This window comes from Xenopus laevis, chromosome 8L (assembly GCF_017654675.1).
Source record: "Xenopus laevis strain J_2021 chromosome 8L, Xenopus_laevis_v10.1, whole genome shotgun sequence".
NCBI lineage: Eukaryota > Metazoa > Chordata > Amphibia > Anura > Pipidae > Xenopus > Xenopus laevis.
The window spans coordinates 5,143,930-5,166,764 of record NC_054385.1 but is presented as its reverse complement, the minus strand read 5'-3'; the positions used below and the strand labels follow the sequence as shown (position 1 = coordinate 5,166,764).

The following is a 22,835-nucleotide window of genomic DNA, read 5'->3' as shown; positions in this document are numbered from 1 at the left end:
GACCCCGTTTAGGGGTGCCCAGCACTCCCCCCTATTGTTGCACCCTAGGCAGGTGCCTCTTCTGTATACCCCTAGTTCGGTGGGGGCAGGGGTTGTGCCTGGGCAGGGGGCCCCTAACACGGCCACCTGGTGGGCCCCGGACCTCCAGTCCGAAGCTGTGTTCTTCATGACGAATTATATAGAGGTATGGGATCCATTGTCCAGAAAGCACCAAATTATGGAAAGGCCATCTCCCATAGACTCCATTTTATCCATGTAATCATGTACTTGATCCCAACTAAGATATAATTATTCCTTATTGGAAGCCTATTGGGTTTATTTAATGTTTACATGATTTTCTAGTATGACGATCGAAATTACGGGAAGATCCCTTATCTGGTAACCCCAGGTCTGAAGCTTTCTGAATAACAGATCCCACACCTGTATAATACATATAAAGTATTGAAGGCACCAGAACACCCAGTTACGTGAATCTTTGAGTTTATAATGGAAAAACAGACTGGTTGCCAAAATGACTGTATCCTTATCGGTGCTGGCTGGGGTCCCAGTGTACACATGCAACTCTAGTCAGAGCCAAAGAGAAGCCGCAGGGTAAATGAAGGCACTTGTCACAAATGGTTTACTCCTGGTTGTGTGGCCTTTATACAGAGGGAGTCCATGGATATTGCATCTGGATTTATTCCTCCGGCCATTGAGATATAAAGTGTAGATGTTAGAACGGTATGTGATCTTGTAGATGCCACGGCCTCCCAAGCCGACGCACACTTCACTCCAAATTAATCTTCTAAATGAAAATATTCCAGCCCTTGAGATTATTTCGGAGCATTTTTAGCCTACAGGTAATCAGATAAGAACAAGAATGTGATCAAATATTCTATTAATTCCTTTCGTATCTCAAAGGAGAATGTGAAGGGTTGGGTGGGGGGGGGGTAGCGTAGCAGCTGGGCGTGTATTCTCGCTCTGCCAAATGTTCTACGACACATAGCGTTACATTCGTTACCTGTAACATATCCTAGTAGTAAACATCGTATTGGCAAATAAGTCTTTCTTTGTATTACTTCCCAAAAGAATCAAATGACATTTAGAGCGAATTACGGGTGGCAGTTGTAGTGTTACAGGAAGTGTTAGTGTTTGGTGATAATCGGTGGTGTAACTATAGAGGAAGCAGACCCTGCAGTCGGAGGGGAGCCTGGGGGCCCAGGTGTGGGGTCTGCTTCATCCCCAGCTGCTCTCTTACCAGCGAGGAAGGGGGACACAAGTCAGACGAGAGGGTGGCAGAGGAGCCAGATCATGCCCATTTCACATAGACAACCACAAAGGGACTCGAACCCTCAATCTTCTCATCCAAGTCAGACGCCTTATCCATTCAGCCATGTGGTCTGTCATTGGCGCTCAGGGGGCACTCTAGTTATGCCACTGGCGCTAATAATAAAGAACTTTAAGCAGAGAGTTTAATAGATCACTGGTGGGCATTGGCCTTGGGAACAGATGCAGCCTTTATAGTAGGGTTTCAGTCGGACAAAGCATCCTCCCTAAAATTAGATCAGGGAAGGGGGCATTCCCCCCATTTATTAGCAAAGCCAGTCCTTTGGGACAGATCATTTCAGCACACACAGCCTCGCCGTCTCTAGCCATCTAATAATAGCCGTAAATATCCTATAACAAAAGATGAAATCTGAATATCTGAAGCGCCAGTGTTATTAAAACTCTTAATTTCTCCCCAAACCACAGACTGAAATTCTAACTGTCTGGGACAGGGCCTTGCTGTTACCGCACGATAACCCACAGGTGCTGGAAATAGAGCTTTGCCGGCACATCCGACCACTCGCACTCGTATTTTCCAGTTTCCAGGGTAACCGTGAGTAGGGGTAGTGAGTGCAACCTGGCCGGTATTTTACCAGCCTGGCCGGTAAAAAAAAAAAAAAATGTTATTAATAGGGAAAAAAGATAAATATATAGGAAGGCCTGTATTTTTTTTCCAGAAAAGATGGCAACCCTAAACATGAGATAAGCCGCTGCCGAAGCCAGGCAGTAGGTCGGCAAAATGAGTCGTGCGGAATCATTTTCTGCAGTGGAAGAGTCACAGGGAGAGTGTGGGACAGAAGAGAGGGTTTAAACACAACAACTGTCACTTAGATGCTAGCCATAACATTCAATCCGTGGGAATATAGACCCATAGGCTGCCTGATTATATTCCCTGTGTGGAAATAATGACCAAATGTTCCATTACCTCTGCTGTCTCAGCTAACTGTCTGCTAATAGTCGGCTAACTTTCCACTAGCCGTCGGCTAACTATCCAATTTTGTGTGACAATGACACAACGTCTTTCTGGGCAGCTAATTAGGGAACAAGTGGAAGGACCAGGACAGGGTTCAAGGGGTAACAGGGGCAACTATTACACAGGGTTCCATTGGGTATCTAATGATGGCCCTACTGCAGATAATACCGTAGAGGGTGTCTGGCACAATGGGTGGCACTTTTACAGGGTATGCTGAAACCTTGCTCCACTCTGACTGTCTGTAGCATGGATTGCTTGTTTTTGCTTCTTAAACTCAACAACTGTGAGAAATAGCTGCAGCAGCCTCTACCCTAGCACAGAGGCGATGGCTCCGACCACGTAACTCAATCTCTTTTGCTACAAATAGAACCATGGAACCAAAGTCATATTGTATCCCCGGCGCCAGCATTGTGTGCTGCAGTCCATAGAATATATCCGCTTTCTAAAGTGGTTTTGTACTGACCAAAGTGCCCCAATTGTGTTCCCTTTACAATACCGAATGATACAATTCTTTGTCTGCTGCAATGGTGTCCAGCCTGGAGGTAAGTTAGGGTGAGATTTGAGTAGAATACTTGCTCTCCTATATGAACCCGAACGGGGAGTTTTGGGCTTAAAATGTATTTTACTTATTTGCACAAAGATATTTTAGAACTAATGAATGAATGTCTTGGTATATCCTGATACACCAGTCCAATAACTGTAACCTAAGGGGGCCACAGGTTGACCCTTCAAATGGAATTTGAACTGTAAAAGTGCAATAACCATGGCCTTAGACTCCTAAGCAGCTCCATTTGTACCAAGAAACATAAATCGACAGTTAATTATGAATTCTCTTAGGGAAACTTTATCGACTGCTGTTTAAACGATGTTCATACCACTGGCCCATTGACTGCACAGAATGACCTCAGCCGAATGGTAGCCAAAGCAAACAAGTCTGGTCTTGTGGTTCCATGGAAGGAATTGTCTGGAGAGACATCTGTTTATGACTTTTAGGGGGGTCTGGTCACTGACTGTGTATAATTAACACTCAGCCAAGGTAATGGGAACTCTGATGGTCATATGTAAATATGCAGAGAACTCCTAGGCTAAGCAGTTTTATTAGTTTGCTCCTCTCCAGTGATCAACATATTCTGGCTAGAACCAACTCCAGTGAATGGAAAATGCAGACTATTCCACTTAAACTACTTTTAAGGGCTGTTTATGGAACCATATAAAGTTCAGATGTATTGACAGTTGGTACTATAGGGGATCGTGAAATCATATTACTATAGGGGATCATTTGATGAGTAAATTGTAGGCTATAGAGTAAATGGCAGATGAGCGGGATCCTCTCTACATTTGTAACAATAACCTTGTACCGGACTTATATTTTTGTATATATAAATGTATAATTGAGCACTCTGGTGCCTAAATTGTGTTTTTAGGCAGGAGAGCCTGTTGAAATGTCTGCACTATACTTATGTAAGAGACTATTCCTACGTATGATGCAGGAAATCTTCTATTAGGCCGAGAAATGGGTTTCACATCACTTTGTGCTATCGGTGATAATAATGCACTTTCCTGTGCCAAGACACAACACGAGAACAGGAATGTGAACCAAAATTGCTTCCTGGGCAGTCGAGAAGAAAAGCTTTGTGTGGCGTTACATACAGAACCTCAAGCTGTGTCCTAGTATAGTAACTGTAGTGTATCCCTGCCCGTATTCCAGTAGAAAGTAATCGGAACTTGGCTTGTCCCCATTGCATGGGGCAAGGACATTGTCACCTGGTTCATGTATGGTCTAGATTGGGGGTCCCCAAATGTTTTTACACATGAGCAACACAAAATATTCCTGGGGTGTCCAAATAAGGGCTATTTGGAAGTCCCTATGTGGATTGGCAAGCCTTGAATTCAACCACCTGCTTTGAGGCCACTGGGAGCAATATTCAAGGGGTCGGCAAGAAATATGTTGATTTGTTGACTTTTGTATTTGCATTCACGTGAACAACTGCACATGCCCTCTATTAAAAGTATTTATTTTGAAATCCAGAGTTGAAGAATGGATTCGGGGAGTGCTAAATGGCCTGGTTCCTGGTTCTGGGGAGATCTGATCTCACTAACAGAAGGTCAAAGGCTTAACGATGGCCGTGATACAGGTGGTTGTTGGCTGCTGACTGGCCACCCGTGATTGAGCTGGCAGCTTATTTGGGGAATCATATTGGTTGAAGATCAGGCTATAAAGATCATGGCCAAATTGTGCCTGGCACCCTTACCTAGTGAGTGGATCTTCCTATTTATGGTCAGTTTGGTGCAGCTCTTTGGCGTTACTCCAGTTGATTGTCCAGGGTTCCTTACACTTTCCTTGACAGTCCAAGCTGTATCCTTCTGATTGCTTAGTCGTTCAAGCAACACTATTAACCTCAAATATCCAGAACTTTCAGCAACTGTCATCTCTATAGGGTTTAACTCGTTTACTTTTAACGGCTTCCCTGTGTGCAAACTTGATCATGTGGGGTCTCATCCAAACAGCGATGGTGTTTTTTTATTATTATTAGAGAATGTGTGATTAAATCTGTGGCCCCAAGGCAGAGCAAGACCCAGAAGAGTAATCAGTCAGGCTTGTTCAGCCCACTCGGCATGTTAATACATTAATGGGATGTTTGGAGAACTCTGTGCAGCCCAACAGGATAGTAAAGGCTATTTCTAAAGTTGCATTCATTCTTTTCCAGTCTCAATTTCAAATCCCCATTTATTTGTGCCCTGCATGGAAACCTAGGGTGCAATTTAAGGTCTTGATGCTGCAACATCGTTGCTCAGGGGATTTCAGGGTCTGAATATGAACAAACTGCCATGTTGCGACTGCCAATTTCTTATTAAAGCAACAACATGGGGAGTAAATCAAGCAACTTTATTATTTGATCTCTCTTAACGCCAAACATAGTGGCTGGATGATGCCCTGTTTCTCAACTCACCGTGTAAATAAAAACCCATACATTTGTGGTTTCTTCTTCAGCGGATTTCCATGCGGAGCTTTCAGGTCAAAAAGTGCTCTTCATAAGCAGATATCCCCGGGCAGAAAGAACAATGGTTGGCCTAGACTCCGAAACCTTCACCCCCCTCCTTTTTCATCCCTCCTTACTATGATCTCTTTTCTCCCCGGAGTATTTTCATCCTGTGTTGTTTTAATATAATGCATTCTTTTGTTAATGATGGGAATATTACTTCTGCCATCCCTGGGGGATAGAAATGATTCATTACTAAAATATTCTGCTGATCGTACAGAGTTTACAGAGTTTAGGATCGGAGGGGGTTTTGGCTCCTGCTGAAACATTGATGTGGACAGAGGCAAATTGGACGGAAGCAGCATCATATTTTATCAGATCTTTCAATCTTGTACCATATGCGGTTTCTTCGGTGCAGAAATGATAACGGTAATTGCCTTATGCTGAGATACGAAGGCCTCAATTTCATTTACAATAAGAGTAACATATATATATATATATATATATAATATATGTGGAATGCAGTGCTCCACCTTTGACATCTATTTTATATGTTCACTAGTGATGGGCGAATTTCTCCCGTAAAAATTTGACGCCGGTGTTAAAGTCAATGGCCGTCCGAATAGTGTTGACAGGTGGTGATTTTGACGCGAGCAACTTCTCGGATGCGCTGGAATTTTTGCTGGAATTTGTGAATTTATTCACCGACTGTGAAATTTTCGGCGAATTTGTGCCATGCACTAATGTTCACCCTAAGGACACAGAGGTAAAGGATAACTGGAATAATCCTCGCTAATGGCATCTGAGGATCTCTAACTGTCACCATGGCCTTTATAGTTAATCTGAGTGTAGTTATGGGGTACTTACTAGTGAAGAGACAAGTATTGCTCCCTGTTCCATTGGCCGTATGAGAAAATTCATTGGAGGATAAACGTCCTTCTTCCGAATGGAAGTGGAGCTTTCACTCACTGAGTGTTCACTTGTTGCCGATGGAGTAGGGTTTTATATCCTTTATAATAATTGTATATATCCTAGGTAACTCTGGGACCAGCAGTAGGGTATACACAGGTCTTTGTTACTTAAAAATACCTTGTAGGGCAACATCAGGCCCCTTGGAAATGTGCAGTCCTGCTGTAGGGGATGGAGATTTAGGTAGTTAATGGATTGGAAATCCGTATTGGCAACATTGGAATATAATACAGTGGAGTTGTATAGCAATAGAAGAGAAAGCTTACCTGAAACTTCCATCCCAGGGCCAAGGTGCAAACCCAAAATGTATGGTCTTGGTCTGGGCTCATTCCCAAGGTTTCAGTCTTGGGTGGTCATAAGCCCCTGGCAATGGTATTGGGATTTTATTGGAAGCTAAATGGGGGCTGTGTAAATCAACAGTGGACTTATAAGTAATAGAATAAACAGGTAGTTAATTATGCAGCTAATTGGACTGAATAAGGCCTATGTCATGTTTCCCCTATAAGACGCTCTATGGAGATTCTCGGCAGAAGATTCCAGATGAGTAAACAAATGAAGCAGAAGATTTTCATAGGACAGTTTCAGGCTATTGGCACTGGGTAATTGGCGAGCAAACAGCAAAGTTAGTCTGCACACAAGTCATTTGTCAGCGTAGTGCAACCAATCACTCCCCCATTAGCAAAGCAAACACTCAATACACACGAGTCCAACGTGGGCTTCTTCTAAACCTGTACCCTGGGGCCACTGAGAAACCACGAGGGAAACTCATTAACATTGTCTGAGAAAGCTCAAGAAAAGGCAGCTGTGCAAGCAGCACCCATTCAACTCCAATTTGCCTTCTCTTCTGGAATTTTAGCAGCTTTGAGCTAAGAGGGGACGCGAACGCCTGCAGGTGAGGGGGGTTTGTTTGGAATGAGCTGGTGTCATAAGAACATCCAACTTAATCGTGGCTTAAAGTATTATCTGGTGTAATGCATTAAGTTTTCATTATTCTATTCAAAGGGGTTGTTCACCTTTAAATGAACTGTCAGTATGGTGTAGAGAGGGATATTCTGAGACAATTTGCAACTGGTTTTCATTTTTTATTATTTGTGGTTTTTGACTTATTTAGATTTTTATTCAGCAGCTCTCCAGTTTGCAATTCCAGCCATCTGGTTGCTAGGGTCCAAGTGACCCTAGCAACAATGCATTGATATGAATAAGAGACTGGAATGTGAATAGGAGAGGCCAGAATAAAAAGAGAAAAAGTAACAGTACATGTGTAGCGTTACAGAGCATTTGTTTTTTAGATGGGGTCAGTGACCCCCATTTGAAAACTGGAAAAATGTAAAAGTCAAATCATTCAAAAACTAAAAACATGAAGACCAATTTCGAACTTGCTTAGAACTAGCTATTCTATAATATAATAAAAGTTAACTTAAAGGTGAACAACCCCTGGTTCAGAAATGTTTTTAGCTTTAAATGACCCCAGTGTTCTGTCTGCACACATTATATAGGGAATAATGATTATTAAATAATGTGTTCCATGTTCATAAGGCACAAGGCTGGCCAGGGAACTCTGAGTATCACTCATGTATTATAAGGGATAATGTACCCCCTACTGTAAATGATAAGGATATTAGAAGTCACTGAGGGGTTGTTCTGTGACCATATAAAGGCACAAGGCTGCAGGCTGAGTTATACAGGGAACTCTGAGTATCACTCATGTATTATAAGGGATAATGTACCCCCTACTGTAAATGATAAGGATATTAGAAGTCACTGAGGGGTTGTTCTGTGACCATATAAAGGCACAAGGCTGCAGGCTGAGTTATACAGGGAACTCTGAGTATCACTCATGTATTATAAGGGATAATGTACCCCCTACTGTAAATGATAAGGATATTAGAAGTCACTGAGGGGTTGTTCTGTGACCATATAAAGGCACAAGGCTGCAGGCTGAGTTATACAGGGAACTCTGAGTATCACTCATGTATTATAAGGGATAATGTACCCCCTACTGTAAATGATAAGGATATTAGAAGTCACTGAGGGGTTGTTCTGTGACCATATAAAGGCACAAGGCTGCAGGCTGAGTTATACAGGGAACTCTGAGTATCACTCGTGTATTATAAGGGATAATGTACCCCCTACTGTAAATGATAAGGATATTAGAAGTCACTGAGGGGTTGTTCTGTGACCATATAAAGACACAAGGCTGCAGGCTGAGTTATACAGGGAACTCTGAGTATCACTCATGTATTATAAGGGATAATGTACCCCCTACTGTAAATGATAAGGATATTAGAAGTCACTGAGGGGTTGTTCTGAGACCATATAAAGACACAAGGCTGCAGGCTGAGTTATACAGGGAACTCTGAGTATCACTCGTGTATTATAAGGGATAATGTACCCCCTACTGTAAATGATAAGGATATTAGAAGTCACTGAGGGGTTGTTCTGTGACCATATAAAGGCACAAGGCTGCAGGCTGAGTTATACAGGGAACTCTGAGTATCACTCATGTATTATAAGGGATAATGTACCCCCTACTGTAAATGATAAGGATATTAGAAGTCACTGAGGGGTTGTTCTGAGACCATATAAAGACACATGGCTGCAGGCTGAGTTATACAGGGAACTCTGAGTATCACTCGTGTATTATAAGGGATAATGTACCCCCTACTGTAAATGATAAGGATATTAGAAGTCACTGAGGGGTTGTTCTGTGACCATATAAAGGCACAAGGCTGCAGGCTGAGTTATACAGGGAACCCTGAGTATCACTCATGTATTATAAGGGATAATGTACCCCCTACTGTAAATGATAAGGATATTAGAAGTCACTGAGGGGTTGTTCTGAGACCATATAAAGACACATGGCTGCAGGCTGAGTTATACAGGGAACTCTGAGTATCACTCGTGTATTATAAGGGATAATGTACCCCCTACTGTAAATGATAAGGATATTAGAAGTCACTGAGGGGTTCTGTGACCATATAAAGTACTCAGAGTATGTTTGCTAAGGTTACTTTGCAATTATAAGTAACAGAAGGTGTGGACAGAAGTGATCCAATAGGATCACTTACGTAGGCAACCAGAATGCATATTAAAGGTTAAAAGAGAAGCAGACTAGGAAGGCATATAATGATATTGAATAGATCACATGAATCTACAGCTTCCCATTTACAGCCCTCACTATTGCCCATGACATTAATAGAAGAGGTGACTAATAACAGTCGCTGTGCTTTATATAATGGCACCACGGCTAACTGAGCTTTGGCCATTTATTTCTCTGAGGGGCCAGTTTCTCATCTGGCAGAAACGCTGTGAATGTGGCAACTGTTTGTATCTCTTTTCCTTTCTGTAAACAAACTAAGAACATTTGGCGACAGCGGATAAAATTGGTTCCAGATATTCCCTGCAGCTCCCGATAACCGAGGGAATGGCGGTTCTGCAGGCGAAACCAGTTTATTATGTGAGCTCATCGGCTGCGAGGGAAAATGTCAAGGAGATGATCAATGTGATTGATGTGTAGCTCTTCTCTCTGCTCTACAGAGTCGTCCTGCAGCAACATCATCTCAGTAGGCTTCTTTAAGACCTCTGGAGTGGCTCCAAAATGACATTCCAGGAGATCTGATGTTAGTGAGATCCTCAATGTGACTGATGGGGCTTGGCAGTCCTCCTTGGAACCCTTTTAGCTTCATGTGTCTCCTGCAGCGATTGCTTTGGAAGCTTGCCCCACCACTAGATGCTCCAAAATCACAACTGTATCAGCGGGGGGATCACTGTAGCAGATGTGGCCTTGGCTGAAACCTATAAAAATTTACATCTAGAAACAGAACCAAAAAAATTCGGCATCTGATTTCATTAAGAAAAGTGGCAGCGGCAGTATATGGATCTTCATTGACTTTAATGGGACATCGATACATCTGCACTATGAGATTTCTGAATGAGTGGAACTCCTGTAGGAGTGATACCTGCCTGAGTATCACTCATGTATTATAAGGGATAATCTACCCCCTACTGTAAATGATAAGGATATTAGAAGTCACTGAGGGGTTTTTCTGTGACCATATAAAGGAACAAGACTGCAGGCTGAGTTATACAGGGAACTCTGAGTATCACTCATGTATTATAAGGGATAATGTACCCCCTACTGTAAATGATAAGGATATTAGAAGTCACTGAGGGGTTGTTCTGTGACAATATAAAGGCACAAGGCTGCACGCTGAGTTATACAGGGAACTCTGAGTATCACTCATGTATTATAAGGGATAATGTACCCCCTACTGTAAATGATAAGGATATTAGAAGTCACTGAGGGGTTGTTCTGTGACCATATAAAGACACAAGGCTACAGGCTGAGTTATACAGGGAACTCTGAGTATCACTCATGTATTATAAGGGATAATGTACCCCCTACTGTAAATGATAAGGATATTAGAAGTCACTGAGGGGTTGTTCTGTGACCATATAAAGACACAAGGCTGCAGGCTGCGTTATACAGGGAACTCTGAGTATCACTCATGTATTATAAGGGATAATGTACCCCCTACTGTAAATGATAAGGATATTAGAAGTCACTGAGGGGTTGTTCTGTGACCATATAAAGGCACAAGGCTGCAGGCTGAGTTATACAGGGAACTCTGAGTATCACTCATGTATTATAAGGGATAATGTACCCCCTACTGTAAATGATAAGGATATTAGAAGTCAATGAGGGATTGTTCTGTGACCATATAAAGGCACAAGGCCTATATAAAACAGTTTTTTGGCTATAGCTTTCCATACAAAAGTGCTATTAATTAAATTTCTCTGCATCTGTTTCTGAATTACAACTTGAAATGTAAACGTGAGATTGAGCTCAGTGTGTGTTATTGCCCCTAAAGCACAGAGCGAGGATAACACAGAGAGAACAGGATAGATCTATTCCCAGAAAGCTGTACAGGAATAAATCTATTGCTATGTGGGTCAGTCTTTTTAGCGCTTTGAGCAATCGTGCAAGACGTTATTCGATTTTTCCATCTTCTGCTTCATTCTTCTATTTGTGGCACCTGCCCTCCTTTCCCACACTATATATTTTTAGGGTCTAATAAAAGGAAGACACAGCTGCCAGGCACATGAACTGTGTGCGGATCATGGCAGAAGCCTTGATATTTGTTTGAGCTGTTGGATGTTGAAGCTGTGCATTGGAAAAGTGCAACTGTTTTGGCCTTAATAGAACTGCCCCATTGTGACACTTTAATAAAAAATGCCCAAGAGCCACTTACTGCTCAGCTGGGAAAAATTTGTCATTACACCAGACAACACATGTGGTCTTTAATAAACTTTTATCCATTTTGCTTGCTTACAAAGGCCCAGAACATTCCTTTTGTATTTATACATATGGGAGGAAGGAGGTGCCATATTGATTCCCTTAGACAGTACAGTATGAGGGTATAGCTTATTGTGTGCCCAGAACATTCCTTCTCTGTATATTTGTATTTATACATATGGGAGGAGAAGGTGCCATATTGATTCCCTTAGACAGTACAGTATGAGGGTATAGCTTATTGTGTGCCCAGAACATTCCTTCTCTGTATATTTGTATTTATTCATATGGGAGGAGGAGGTGCCATATTGATTCCCTTAGACAGTACAGTATGAGGGTATAGCTTATTGTGTGCCCAGAACATTCCTTCTCTGTATATTTGTATTTATACATATGGGAGGAGGAGGTGCCATATTGATTCCCTTAGACAGTACAGTATGAGGGTATAGTTATTGTGTGCCCAGAACATTCCTTCTCTGTATATTTGTATTTATACATATGGGAGGAGGGAGGTGCCATATTGATTCCCTTAGACAGTACAGTATGAGGGTATAACTTATTGTGTGCCCAGAACATTCCTTCTCTGTATATTTGTATTTATACATATGGGAGGAAGGAGGTGCCATATTGATTCCCTTAGACAGTACAGTATGAGGGTATAGCTTATTGTGTGCCCAGAACATTCCTTCTCTGTATATTTGTATTTATTCATATGGGAGGAGGAGGTGCCATATTGATTCCCTTAGACAGTACAATATGAGGGTATAGCTTATTGTGTGCCCAGAACATTCCTTCTCTGTATATTTGTATTTATACATATGGGAGGAGGGAGGTGCCATATTGATTCCCTTAGACAGTACAGTATGAGGGTATAGCTTATTGTGTGCCCAGAACATTCCTTCTCTGTATATTTGTATTTATACATATGGGAGGAGGAGGTGCCATATTGATTCCCTTAGACAGTACAGTATGAGGGTATAGCTCATTGTGTGCCCAGAACATTCCTTCTCTGTATATTTGTATTTATACATATGGGAGGAGGTGCCATATTGATTCCCTTAGACAGTACAGTATGAGGGTATAGCTCATTGTGTGCCCAGAACATTCCTTCTCTGTATATTTGTATTTATACATATGGGAGGAGGAGGTGCCATATTGATTCCCTTAGACAGTACAGTATGAGGGTAAAGCTTATTGTGTGCCCAGAACATACCTTCTCTGTATATTTGTATTTATACATATGGGAGGAGGTGCCATATTGATTCCCTTAGACAGTACAGTATGAGGGTATAGCTTATTGTGTGCCCAGAACATTCCTTCTCTGTATATTTGTATTTATACATATGGGAGGAGGTGCCATATTGATTCCCTTAGACATTACAGTTAAATAAAGTTATATGAAAGGACTGTGTTGTTCTGTTCATTTATTTTAACTTCGGTGCTGACATTGAGTGACAGCGTAATCTCTCCTATGGCCTTTGCTATTTCTGTCGGTGTGTAATGCTGATGTGTTGTTTGTATTCTGATCCCAGTACCCTCCTGTTTTGTGGCTGGTGGAGAAGTGATGCTAAATGTTGTCAGCTCTGTGGACAGCTGGTTCTCTCGGGGTATTACTCCCAATGAATGTCCTGCAGGATGTTTTTACAGCATTAGAAATGACTGCCAGTAGTGTGACATTTGGCTTTCTGCCACTCGGGATACCCAGCGCATTTCATTCTGACTCTATTGAGAGAGCGATCTTGTCCCCCCCGTGAGTGACTGACAGAATTTAGAATGTTATTGCCAATGACTGGCTGTCTGAAGGCAAATATATCTTACTGCTTCTAATATTATAAGGCTGGTTGCTGCTTCAACAACCCAAAAATAGCGAATCGTGACCAATATTCCTTCTGTGCCTATGGTGATGACGTCACAATGGAGAGATAAAAATGGACGCTCGCTTCTGGGTCCTATCCCCTTAGATGAAAATCCAACCCTCCTAAATCTCTGAGCCTTGAAATAAAGAACGGCCACGTACATGAAGTACTGGCATCCAAAGAGAGTTAATGACTGCAAAAGGCAGTGATTACTTTCTGCGACTTAATTAAGAAATATGATGTTTGCTTTAATAAGTGCTTGTTTTTAGATTGATGCTCTGAGTGATGGATTAGAGCAGACTGAAGCTTTGCAGCAACTGTTTTTTTATTCTCTGCGGCAATCTTTACATACACTTTGTTGTCCTTAAAAGACATCCAGGCGGGTACATTTCCAGCTGAAATATGTTGCGGGGAGGCTTGATCAAAGCTATGTGTGACTTCAAAGGGGTAATTATACATGGGAAGAGGCAAGAGCAGAGTGGAGCTGCAGCCCTCTTAGTTACCCCCAGTAAGTCCCTGGCACAGATTTGAGACTGGGTTATGCCACAGCCATACTCAATGCTTGCTCCATTGACTGGCTAAAATATCAACCAATGAAGTGAATGTATCAGAGCAGGTACTAATGAAGGTTTAAGGAGGACTAGCCTCCTCAAGAAGAGTTATAAGGCCTCCTCAAGAAGAGTTATAAGGTCTCCCAAGAAGAGTTATAAGGTCTCCCAAGAACAATTATAAGGTCTCCCAAGAAAAGCCTTGGTAGCCTCTCCTTGAGACTGGGTTATGCCACAGCCATACTCAATGCTTGCTCCATTCACTGGCTAAAATATAAACCAATGAAGTGAATGTATCAGAGCAGGTACTTATGAAGGTTTAAGAAGGACTAGCCTCCTCAAGAAGAGTTATAAGGTCTCCCAAGAACAGTTAATAAGGTCTCCAAGGACAGTTATAAGGTCTCCATGGACAGTTATAAGGTCTCCATGGACAGTTATAAGGTCTCCCAAGAAAAGCCTTGGTAGCCTCTCCCCAACAACAATCTCACACTCCTCTCCTAGCAACCAGAGTGTACTTTTAGCCCCAAAACTTGATTCCTACTGAATCTCATTAGGCGCCTGACTATTTCCCTTTAAAACCAACTAGTTCAGCCTAGGAATGTTGCAAAGTAAGAGCAGTGATGGATAACGGTGTCACGTTGACCCCCTCCTGGCACTGTTTACGGGGCACTGCAGCTGCCACTGCCAATAACCGTGAGCTTTAAATATTCCCCTTTCCCTCGGGTTACAAGAGTAAGGAGATAGGGCGCTTTCTTTTTGAAACAGAATAAATATGATGAAACATGAGTGAGTACTACTGAAATAGCGACGTGCTGCTCATTCCTTGACTCTGCTCACCCCTCACCTCTGGCAACATCTTCTCTGAAGTCACAATAAAGTCAACGAGTGCCCGGCAGTCGCAGAACAGTGTGAAACCTGAGCCCGTGCCAGTCGTAATTCTCATGCCTTTGCTTAAGGGACAATGTCCCGGTCTGGTTTCTTCAAACATTGGTTGTCTTACGTGTAGACCAAATATTGATATTGTCCTATGTACCATGATCATATCTGCTTTCTGCAATTGTATTGGATAAAATAATGAATGGATGTTCCTCTTTTTTTGTCTCTTTTTGCAGCTGAACCAGCAGATCTTTTGAAGGCATTAGATTTTCACACTTTACCAGATGGTATCACAAAAACGACGGGCTTCTGTGCCTTCCGAAAATCTTCAAAAGGACCAGACGTGGCATATAGAGTGTCCAAAGATGCCCAGCTTAGCGCTCCGACCAAGCAATTGTTCCTTGGTAAGAGCCCTTCATTGTCTTCATGTCGGGTGCATGTGTTCCTCTAAAGAACTTTGGAAGGAAACTTCTTGCCCTTGGTGCTAATCAGACTTATCGTTGACTTTTTGAAAAGTTAGGAAACCAGCTACAGTATACATTAGAATGAGATTGTCCAACACTTTCCCCTAACTTTCCATCAGGAAACCCCACACCATACTTAGGGCCTTGCTTACAATTTAGCAACCTCTACATTAAGTGGTGGTTGAACATTGGTTAAAGTAGATACCAAGTACCAGTCATCCAACAGCCAAAGGGAGTTGGCAGGTTGTCCAGTCTGTAAATATTTTAAGTCAATACCCAACAATAGGTGGACAACCTCTTTAAAGCTTTGAACCATAATCAGTGCACAGATCCCAGTGCCTCTCATTTAACGTGTAATGGGTACAGAATATTTATACTTGAAAGCCATGTTTTCATGGAATCACGGTCTGGTATATTATGGATACCAACAACCCAAAGGCAAACTTTGCAGCGAAGTGATTGCCCAGAACCTGAAAACAACCCCTTTAAATCCAAAAAACACTCATGTTTGCTGAATATGAAGCAATTTCTTGAGTCTAGGTAAGCGCAGCCCAGAGTGGACCATATTAAAACAATCCCGGGCAGTTGACCTGCATTTAGAGTCCCAAATCAAGAGCTGGATTACTGGAGTCAATCCCAAAACAACTTCTGTTACAAGCACAATCCATTTTCCTGCACCTCAGTTTCACTTTAGTCCATTCCAGTTCACAGCAGGACTCAGCTGCAGCTTGCTCGCATATGGAAGAGAGCGATTGTGGGTTCTTGTGTGCTTGGAAACCTTCTCTTAGCTTGGAACGTCAATTAAGATGGCTTTTGCTGTGAATTGGCAGCCTAGAAACAAATTTGGGGTTTGTGGCCCTTTAAGACACTGGGGTCAGGGAATATGGTTTATGAGCCTGAATCCTGAGCTATCGAAATTCTCAGCACCAATTACATGGCTGCCAAGTTGGATCTCCACTTGCCTTTTGATCAGAGTTGTGGTTGAAGGCAAGGTTAAACAAGAACAAACTGTAATTGCTTTGTGATTTGGGAGCAGTCTATTGAATTAATACATTATGTATTAAAGCTTCCTAGAGTCGATGTCACAATGGTGGTCGTACAAATAAACACAAAAACTGGTCACAGTCAGGTGTTTTTGAGGAATGCAGTCAAAGCAAAGGCAGGAGCAAGAATGTAGTCACACTGATTGTATCTTAACAAAGACAAGTCTGAAACTCTTTATAAAGGGATGAATAGCCAGGCTCTTATGTAGATACACAGGGGTGGAGAAGGCTTGATCCTCATTTGAGCTGCCATTCAATCCATCTATAGAATACGGCAAGCCATTGGAAGGCAGTAAGGATTTCATGGCTTGTTTTAGTTTGTTTAACGAATCGTGCAGTGAAAATGTATGTAACGCTGCAGCACCCGGCCATTGTAGGGAAAGGGGAAAGCAAGGCCCCAGGGGAGAGAAAGTGTAAAGAGAAAGTGGTGTTATACAGATAACTAGAATCTCCGCCATAAAGCAGAGCAGCACTGCTGCTAATATTAGTCAACAGAACTGCAATGCCTGTGGTCAGATACCCCATGACCTGATCTGTGCAGCAACATCAACACACACAGATAAATGCACTCACATATCCCACACATATCCCATACATATCCCATACATATGAATGTTACAGAATTATCTCCCATGGAGAAGCATGTACATTAACTGAATTATGCCTTTAAAGTGCTCCACATTCAACTATGCATTTGGTGGGTTTCTCTTGTGGTTTTACGGTGCCTCTAATCAGACCGTTCCCCTTCCCACCATTAACATCTCAATGGGAAACACATGATCGTTTTCCCTTCTTTTATCTTTCAAACCCGAACAAAACAAAGGCAAAGTGCAGAGTCTGCAGTAATTCTGCTAATTGGATTTTTCAATCTGTCATTAACTCTACCTACAAAAGACAGGCTGAATTTGAATAGGCCCCCAAAATAACTTCACTGAGGGACAGAAAGGCACTTTCATTTATCCACCTGTTTTCACTAACCATCAGCCGGATTCTTACAAAGAGTGGCTTTTTTTACATTTCTAAACACAGTTGTGTTGCTGAAGCACAGGCCCGGGGTCACAAGGTTTAAGATTTTCTAATGTAAATGGCCCTCAGGTTAGAACTATGGAACTGAGGCCCCAGGTTCATTACTGCAGCCCTGTTTCTCATACTGCTTTGTGGGTCATCATTGCAGGACTGTAGTACCCAGCCTTGGGCTTATCCTCTATAGCTGTTAGCTGAAGTGAATATATCAGAGCAGGTACTAATGAAGGTTAAAGAGGACTAGCCTTCTCAAGAAGAGACCAACTTCCAAATATAAGCACACAGTTAAAGGTCTCCCAAGAAAAGCCTCCACCCAACAAAAATATCACCCTTCTCCCTAGGAACCAGGGTGTTCTTTTAGCCCCAAAACCTGTTCATTGATTGTAACTGAATCTCAGGCCCAGGTTCATTACTGCAGCCCCATGCTTTGTGTTCACTTCTTGTGGGTCATCATTGCAGGACTGTAGTACCCAGCTTTGGGCTTATCCTCTATAGCTGTTGAATTACCATTAGCTATTTTCTCATATAGATGTGTTAACAGAGCTAGAAACAACCATTTGGCCATGTAATGCCTATGAGGGTTGGCTAGGGTTGTACCTTATTTAGAGTTAACAGGGCAAAACAGTTCATCCATTCCAAAACAGGCCTAAACAGTTCATTCATGCCAAACCAAAAGAGTTCTGAAAGTAAATAAGTTCATCCAGTTTGGAAAAAACGTAAGCAGATCATCTATTAATATTTGTAGGAGGGTCCACACCCAAGTCTACGTCCAATATAAATGTTCATACCACAATTAACAACTTATACAACAACAATTGTTTTCTGCAGAGCCAATGCCATTCTAAGTGTTTCAGATTGTCCACCACTCTTGTTGGGTTTATCTGAAGAAGAAACTTTTCCAACAGTAGAATTTCTGGACACGTGTAACTGACGAGATGAAGCAGAACAGGACTAGATTTCATTGGCTGGTTACTAAAGTCTCTGCCTTGGTTCCATTTTTAGATACCCCATTCCCAGAAGATTTCTCCATTTTGGCAACTGTGAAACCCAAAAAAGAAAGCCAGGCATTCCTGCTTTCCATCTACAATGAGCAGGGAACCCAACAGATTGGAGTGCAGGTGGGCAGGTCTCCAGTGTTCATCTATGAAGACCACACAGGAAAACCAGACCCTGAGGATTACCCCATCTTTAGAAACATCAATCTGTCAGATGGGAAGTAAGTGTCTGTAACCGTATTCTGCCTCCTAAATCTGAAACCAACCCAAAATTGGTTGCTAAGTTCATATCTGGCTAGACCTCCATATGAGGGCGGTATATACTACTTGTATGTGATTCGATTTTTGAATAGAATGTTTCTGTTTTCTTCTTTGTATCTGTAGCTTTCATACTAGACTTTCACAGGGAGGCTGTTTGTGGCTCTGACCTTTTGAAACGTTGGGGGGGGGGATTGTTTTCACTAGGCTGCCCCTTTTGTCTCATATCATGGATGGTAACAGGACTTGGTGTAGGCCTCTTCCTATTTATCTTGATTGCTTAAAAGTGACAAGGAAGGAAGAAGGCCAGATAATTAGCCTGATTGACAAATTGCAACCCTCACTGCAAACACATAGAAAGGTCAGATAAGTGAATTGAACTTTTGTGTTGAAGGATGAAAAACTTCTCTAGATAAATGGCAGACACTGAAGAAGAAGGTGGGAGTCCACCACACACACACACACAGAATGGGATGATTGATGGGTGCTGTTTTTTCTTTTTTGTTAGTCCTCATCATCTCTAACCCATATTTACAGGTTGTATATGTGCAACAGCCAATGAATTTACCCTTTTTATCTGCTTTATATCATCCTGCTAGTGCTAAGGGAAACCTAAGCCCTAGAAGTAACTGTAAATGGATAATACACAAGTGCAATGTTTGATCTTTTCAGATGTGTCACTAATTGACCTTTAGACTCAGCCAAGGTTTTGCGTTTCCCTAGAGTCAGTGGCCCCCAACTAGAGGCTCTTGAGCAACATGTTGCTCACCAACCCATTAAACATGGCCTTGTTTTTGAATTCCTGCCTTGGAGGCAAATTTTTGTTACATAAAAACCAGGTGTACTGTCAAACACATAGATTACCAAATAGCCAATTGCAGCCCTTATTTGGTGCCTCCAGGAACCTTTTGCATGCATGTGTTCCTCACTAACATTTTTACATTTGAATGTTGTTCAATTGATAAACAAGGTTGGGGATCCCTGCCCTAGAGGCTGCAAACCAACAGTTGGAGAACCTTTGTTCAAGGGGTAAAAAAGGTTGGGGATCCCTGCCCTAGAGGGTGCAGACCAACAGTTGGAGAACCTTTGTTCAAGGGGTAAAAAAGGTTGGGGATCCCTGCCCTAGAGGCTGCAAACCAACAGTTGGAGAACCTTTGTTCAAGGGGTAAAAAAGGTTGGGGATCCCTGCCCTAGAGGGTGCAGACCAACAGTTGGAGAACCTTTGTTCAAGGGGTAAAAAAGGTTGAGGATCCCTGCCCTAGAAGGTGCAGACCAACAGTTGGAGAACCTTTGTTCAAGGGGTAAAAAAGGTTGAGGATCCCTGCCCTAGAAGGTGCAGACCAACAGTTGGAGAACCTTTGTTCAAGGGGTAAAAAAGTTTGGGGACCCCTGCCCTTGAGGGAACAGACCAACAGTTGGAGAACCTTTGTCTAACATTCTTCCTTTCCATTTACGGCCTAAGTTTCCCTTGAATGCCGCCTGCTCTGTACCAAACAGCATATTAGCGCCACGCTGAAAACACATTAGCTCAGGAAATGTAATCACTGATGCTCGTACATTGACACATTAAGATGATTGTTTGCATGTTTTTTATTTGGCTAATCCATTTTTTTATAAAGATCACCGTATTCGTTCTGCTGCAATAGGAGATAGCTCCATTCCCAGAAGTTTTTCCATGCTGCAGTCTCTTAAAGCAATTAGCACAGACACTGATCTAGAAGGTTCTAATCCACATTAACAGGCACAATTCTAGCAGCCGCCTCTGACACGAAACCCTCACTACCTCCCCTGGGTATAATTATGTCCCTACCATGCCAGATATTTCCTAATAATAATTAACAATTGGGCTGAGAAAGGGATTTGGGTAGTTCTTTGTGCAGTTGGACATTTTCTCTATTAATAGATGTATATGAATCCCTCACTACATAATAACTTGTAGAGCTCATGATAAATAAAGAAAATGCTGTTTATTTCCCAAGCATAATGTTTAATTTTCCAAGTGTACTCGGTTATAATGGGGCATCTGATGGGTATGGTTATTGCTGCTCTACCTGCTTCTGGCATGGATGTTGGAGAAGGTAGAGAAGTGCTTTATAAGCTGTCAGTAAACTAGGGGTTTCTATGGACCACCAGAGGACAAAGGAAGGACTGGGGACATGGAGGACAAAGGAAGGACTGGGGACATGGCCGCATGCTTGGCAAACTGGGACATTTTATTAAAATGTAGGAAGGGATAACAAGGCAAGGCAGAACATGGTGCACGATAGGATAAACAACCAGGTAGATGGCAAGTTCAAGTTCAAGGCAAGGGTTAAAAGTCTGAGAGTCCCTTGACTTATTGGCCTGCCAAACAGATAACTGGACAATAATTCTCCAAATACCTGCGGGGCAGGCTAAACAATTTTTTTGGGGGACATCTGCCTCCACCCGTTGATGCAAACTTCTCCCAACAGGTCTTCACAGACCCACATTGTGATCTGCTCATTGACAAGAGATTCAAATGGTCGGATGTGCCAAGCACTAATGCAAAAATGTATTCTGTTAACGTTGTATAATAGGATTCATCTATAGACTCATAATTATTATTTTTTTTATTATTCTGAAATGATTTTATCCATTCTTTCCAGGTGGCACCGAATAGCCATCAGCGTGCATAAGAAGAAGATCACCTTGATAGTGGACTGTACAAAGAAGATCAACGGTTTCTTAGATAGAGATGACCACCCCATTTTAGATACTAACGGCATTGTGGTGTTCGGCACCAGGATCTTAGACGAGGAAGTCTTTGAGGTAGGCACGTGCTAAGGGAAAGTCTGATGGATATTCCAGTTTGTTTGCTCCTAAAACAAGCTGACTTTGGCTGCTCTAATGGCTTAAACATATCCCACTGGAGAGAGAGAAATGGGATTTCCATTCTGACCATTCCAAAGAAATGTACCAGCGCTTTCCAGGTAGTGTGGATGGGAGACAATATCAGGCGTTAAGAAATGCGACTCTGCAGAAGTGCTGCGGCACTTTATAGCTTTATAACTCTTATTGAAAGGGGGGAATTTATAAAATCATACATTTCTGCTTGCCAAGAGTTGTCGGAATCGTCTACTCTCCTCCAGTGATGATTTGAAGAAGATTCTTTATTAAACAGGTTGTAATCCCAAAAATGACATTTCTCCAATGAATGAAAAATCTACTTCTAAGCAATTTGTAATACAAATTAATTGCACATTCTAGTGGCTTGTAAATGCAGGGTTGGACTGGGCCAGCGGGCACTGGGAAAAAACCCGGTGGGTCCCGGCCCTCACCTGCTCCCCCAGCTGCCCAGTAAAGAGCTGAACCTGTGCTGTGGTTTTTGCACATGCGTTGGGTTCAACGTGTTTGTGCATGCGCTCGCCAAGCCCAGGAATTTAAGGTCAGGGGGGGCCCCTGGGGACTGCTAGGAGGGCCCTCCATTTGCAGCCCCAGTGGGCCCCCAAGGCTCCAGTCCGACCCTGCCTAAATGTAATTGCTTCTGAAAGCGGTATCTGGCCATCCCTTGCCTATCCCTAAACCATGTAGCAGCTGTCAGCGCTCCCCCTGTCAAGACTCCAGTTCCCACAATGCCTTGCATGTCCTGCAATTAACAGCGAGTCACAGACGTGTGCAAGGTATTGTGGGAAATTGAGTTTTGGCAGGAGGTGAGCTGACGGCTGCTACATTGTTTCACTACTACATGGAATGAGAGCCAGCATCGAAGACAAGATCAAGGGGAAGACAGACCCAGCTTTCAGTCAACATTTGCAATTCATGTTTATCGGTCAGTTGCTTGCATTAGGCGAGATTTTAGGTTTGGGTTCATAATGCCTTTAAGGACAACTGAGAGAGAATTCATATGGAAACTCTTATTTTGCACGTCTCATTTCCTGTTCAGTACAAACCTCACTTCCTGTAAGCTGCCGAGAAATTGTATTTTTAACCACGGGTTCTTACGTATAAGTCAGGATACAGGTTAATATCTATCAGAAAGGCTGTTTAATGTTGGCGGGTCTCCGTGGCAGGAGAAAGTATCATTTTAAGCTGCACATTGAATTCCAAACCAATATGTGACTATTTACAGTGAGCATTCCAGGCCTATGAATGCCGGCGTGTCATTAGTGTGCAATTAACCCCGGTCAGCTAATCAGCAAGTTAAAACAGGAAATGGACATTTAGTAGAACAACACAAAGTGAATTCACTAGTAAAACACATGCGCTTGTAAGAAAAATATTCTCACAAAG

At 42.4% G+C, this 22,835-nt stretch overlaps 1 protein-coding gene across 2 annotated transcripts in view; it reads left to right on the top strand.

Moving 5' to 3' along the window:
* col5a1.L (collagen, type V, alpha 1 L homeolog) overlaps positions 1-22,835 on the top strand; it is a 103,262-nt gene that overhangs the window by 12,254 nt on the left and 68,173 nt on the right. For both annotated transcript variants that reach the window (XM_041572351.1, XM_018229490.2), the window contains exons 2-4: positions 15,038-15,205; positions 18,334-18,547; positions 21,212-21,374. In XM_041572351.1, coding sequence (XP_041428285.1) covers positions 15,038-15,205; positions 18,334-18,547; positions 21,212-21,374 — 545 coding nt within the window. The remainder of the gene's footprint in view (positions 1-15,037; positions 15,206-18,333; positions 18,548-21,211; positions 21,375-22,835) is intronic.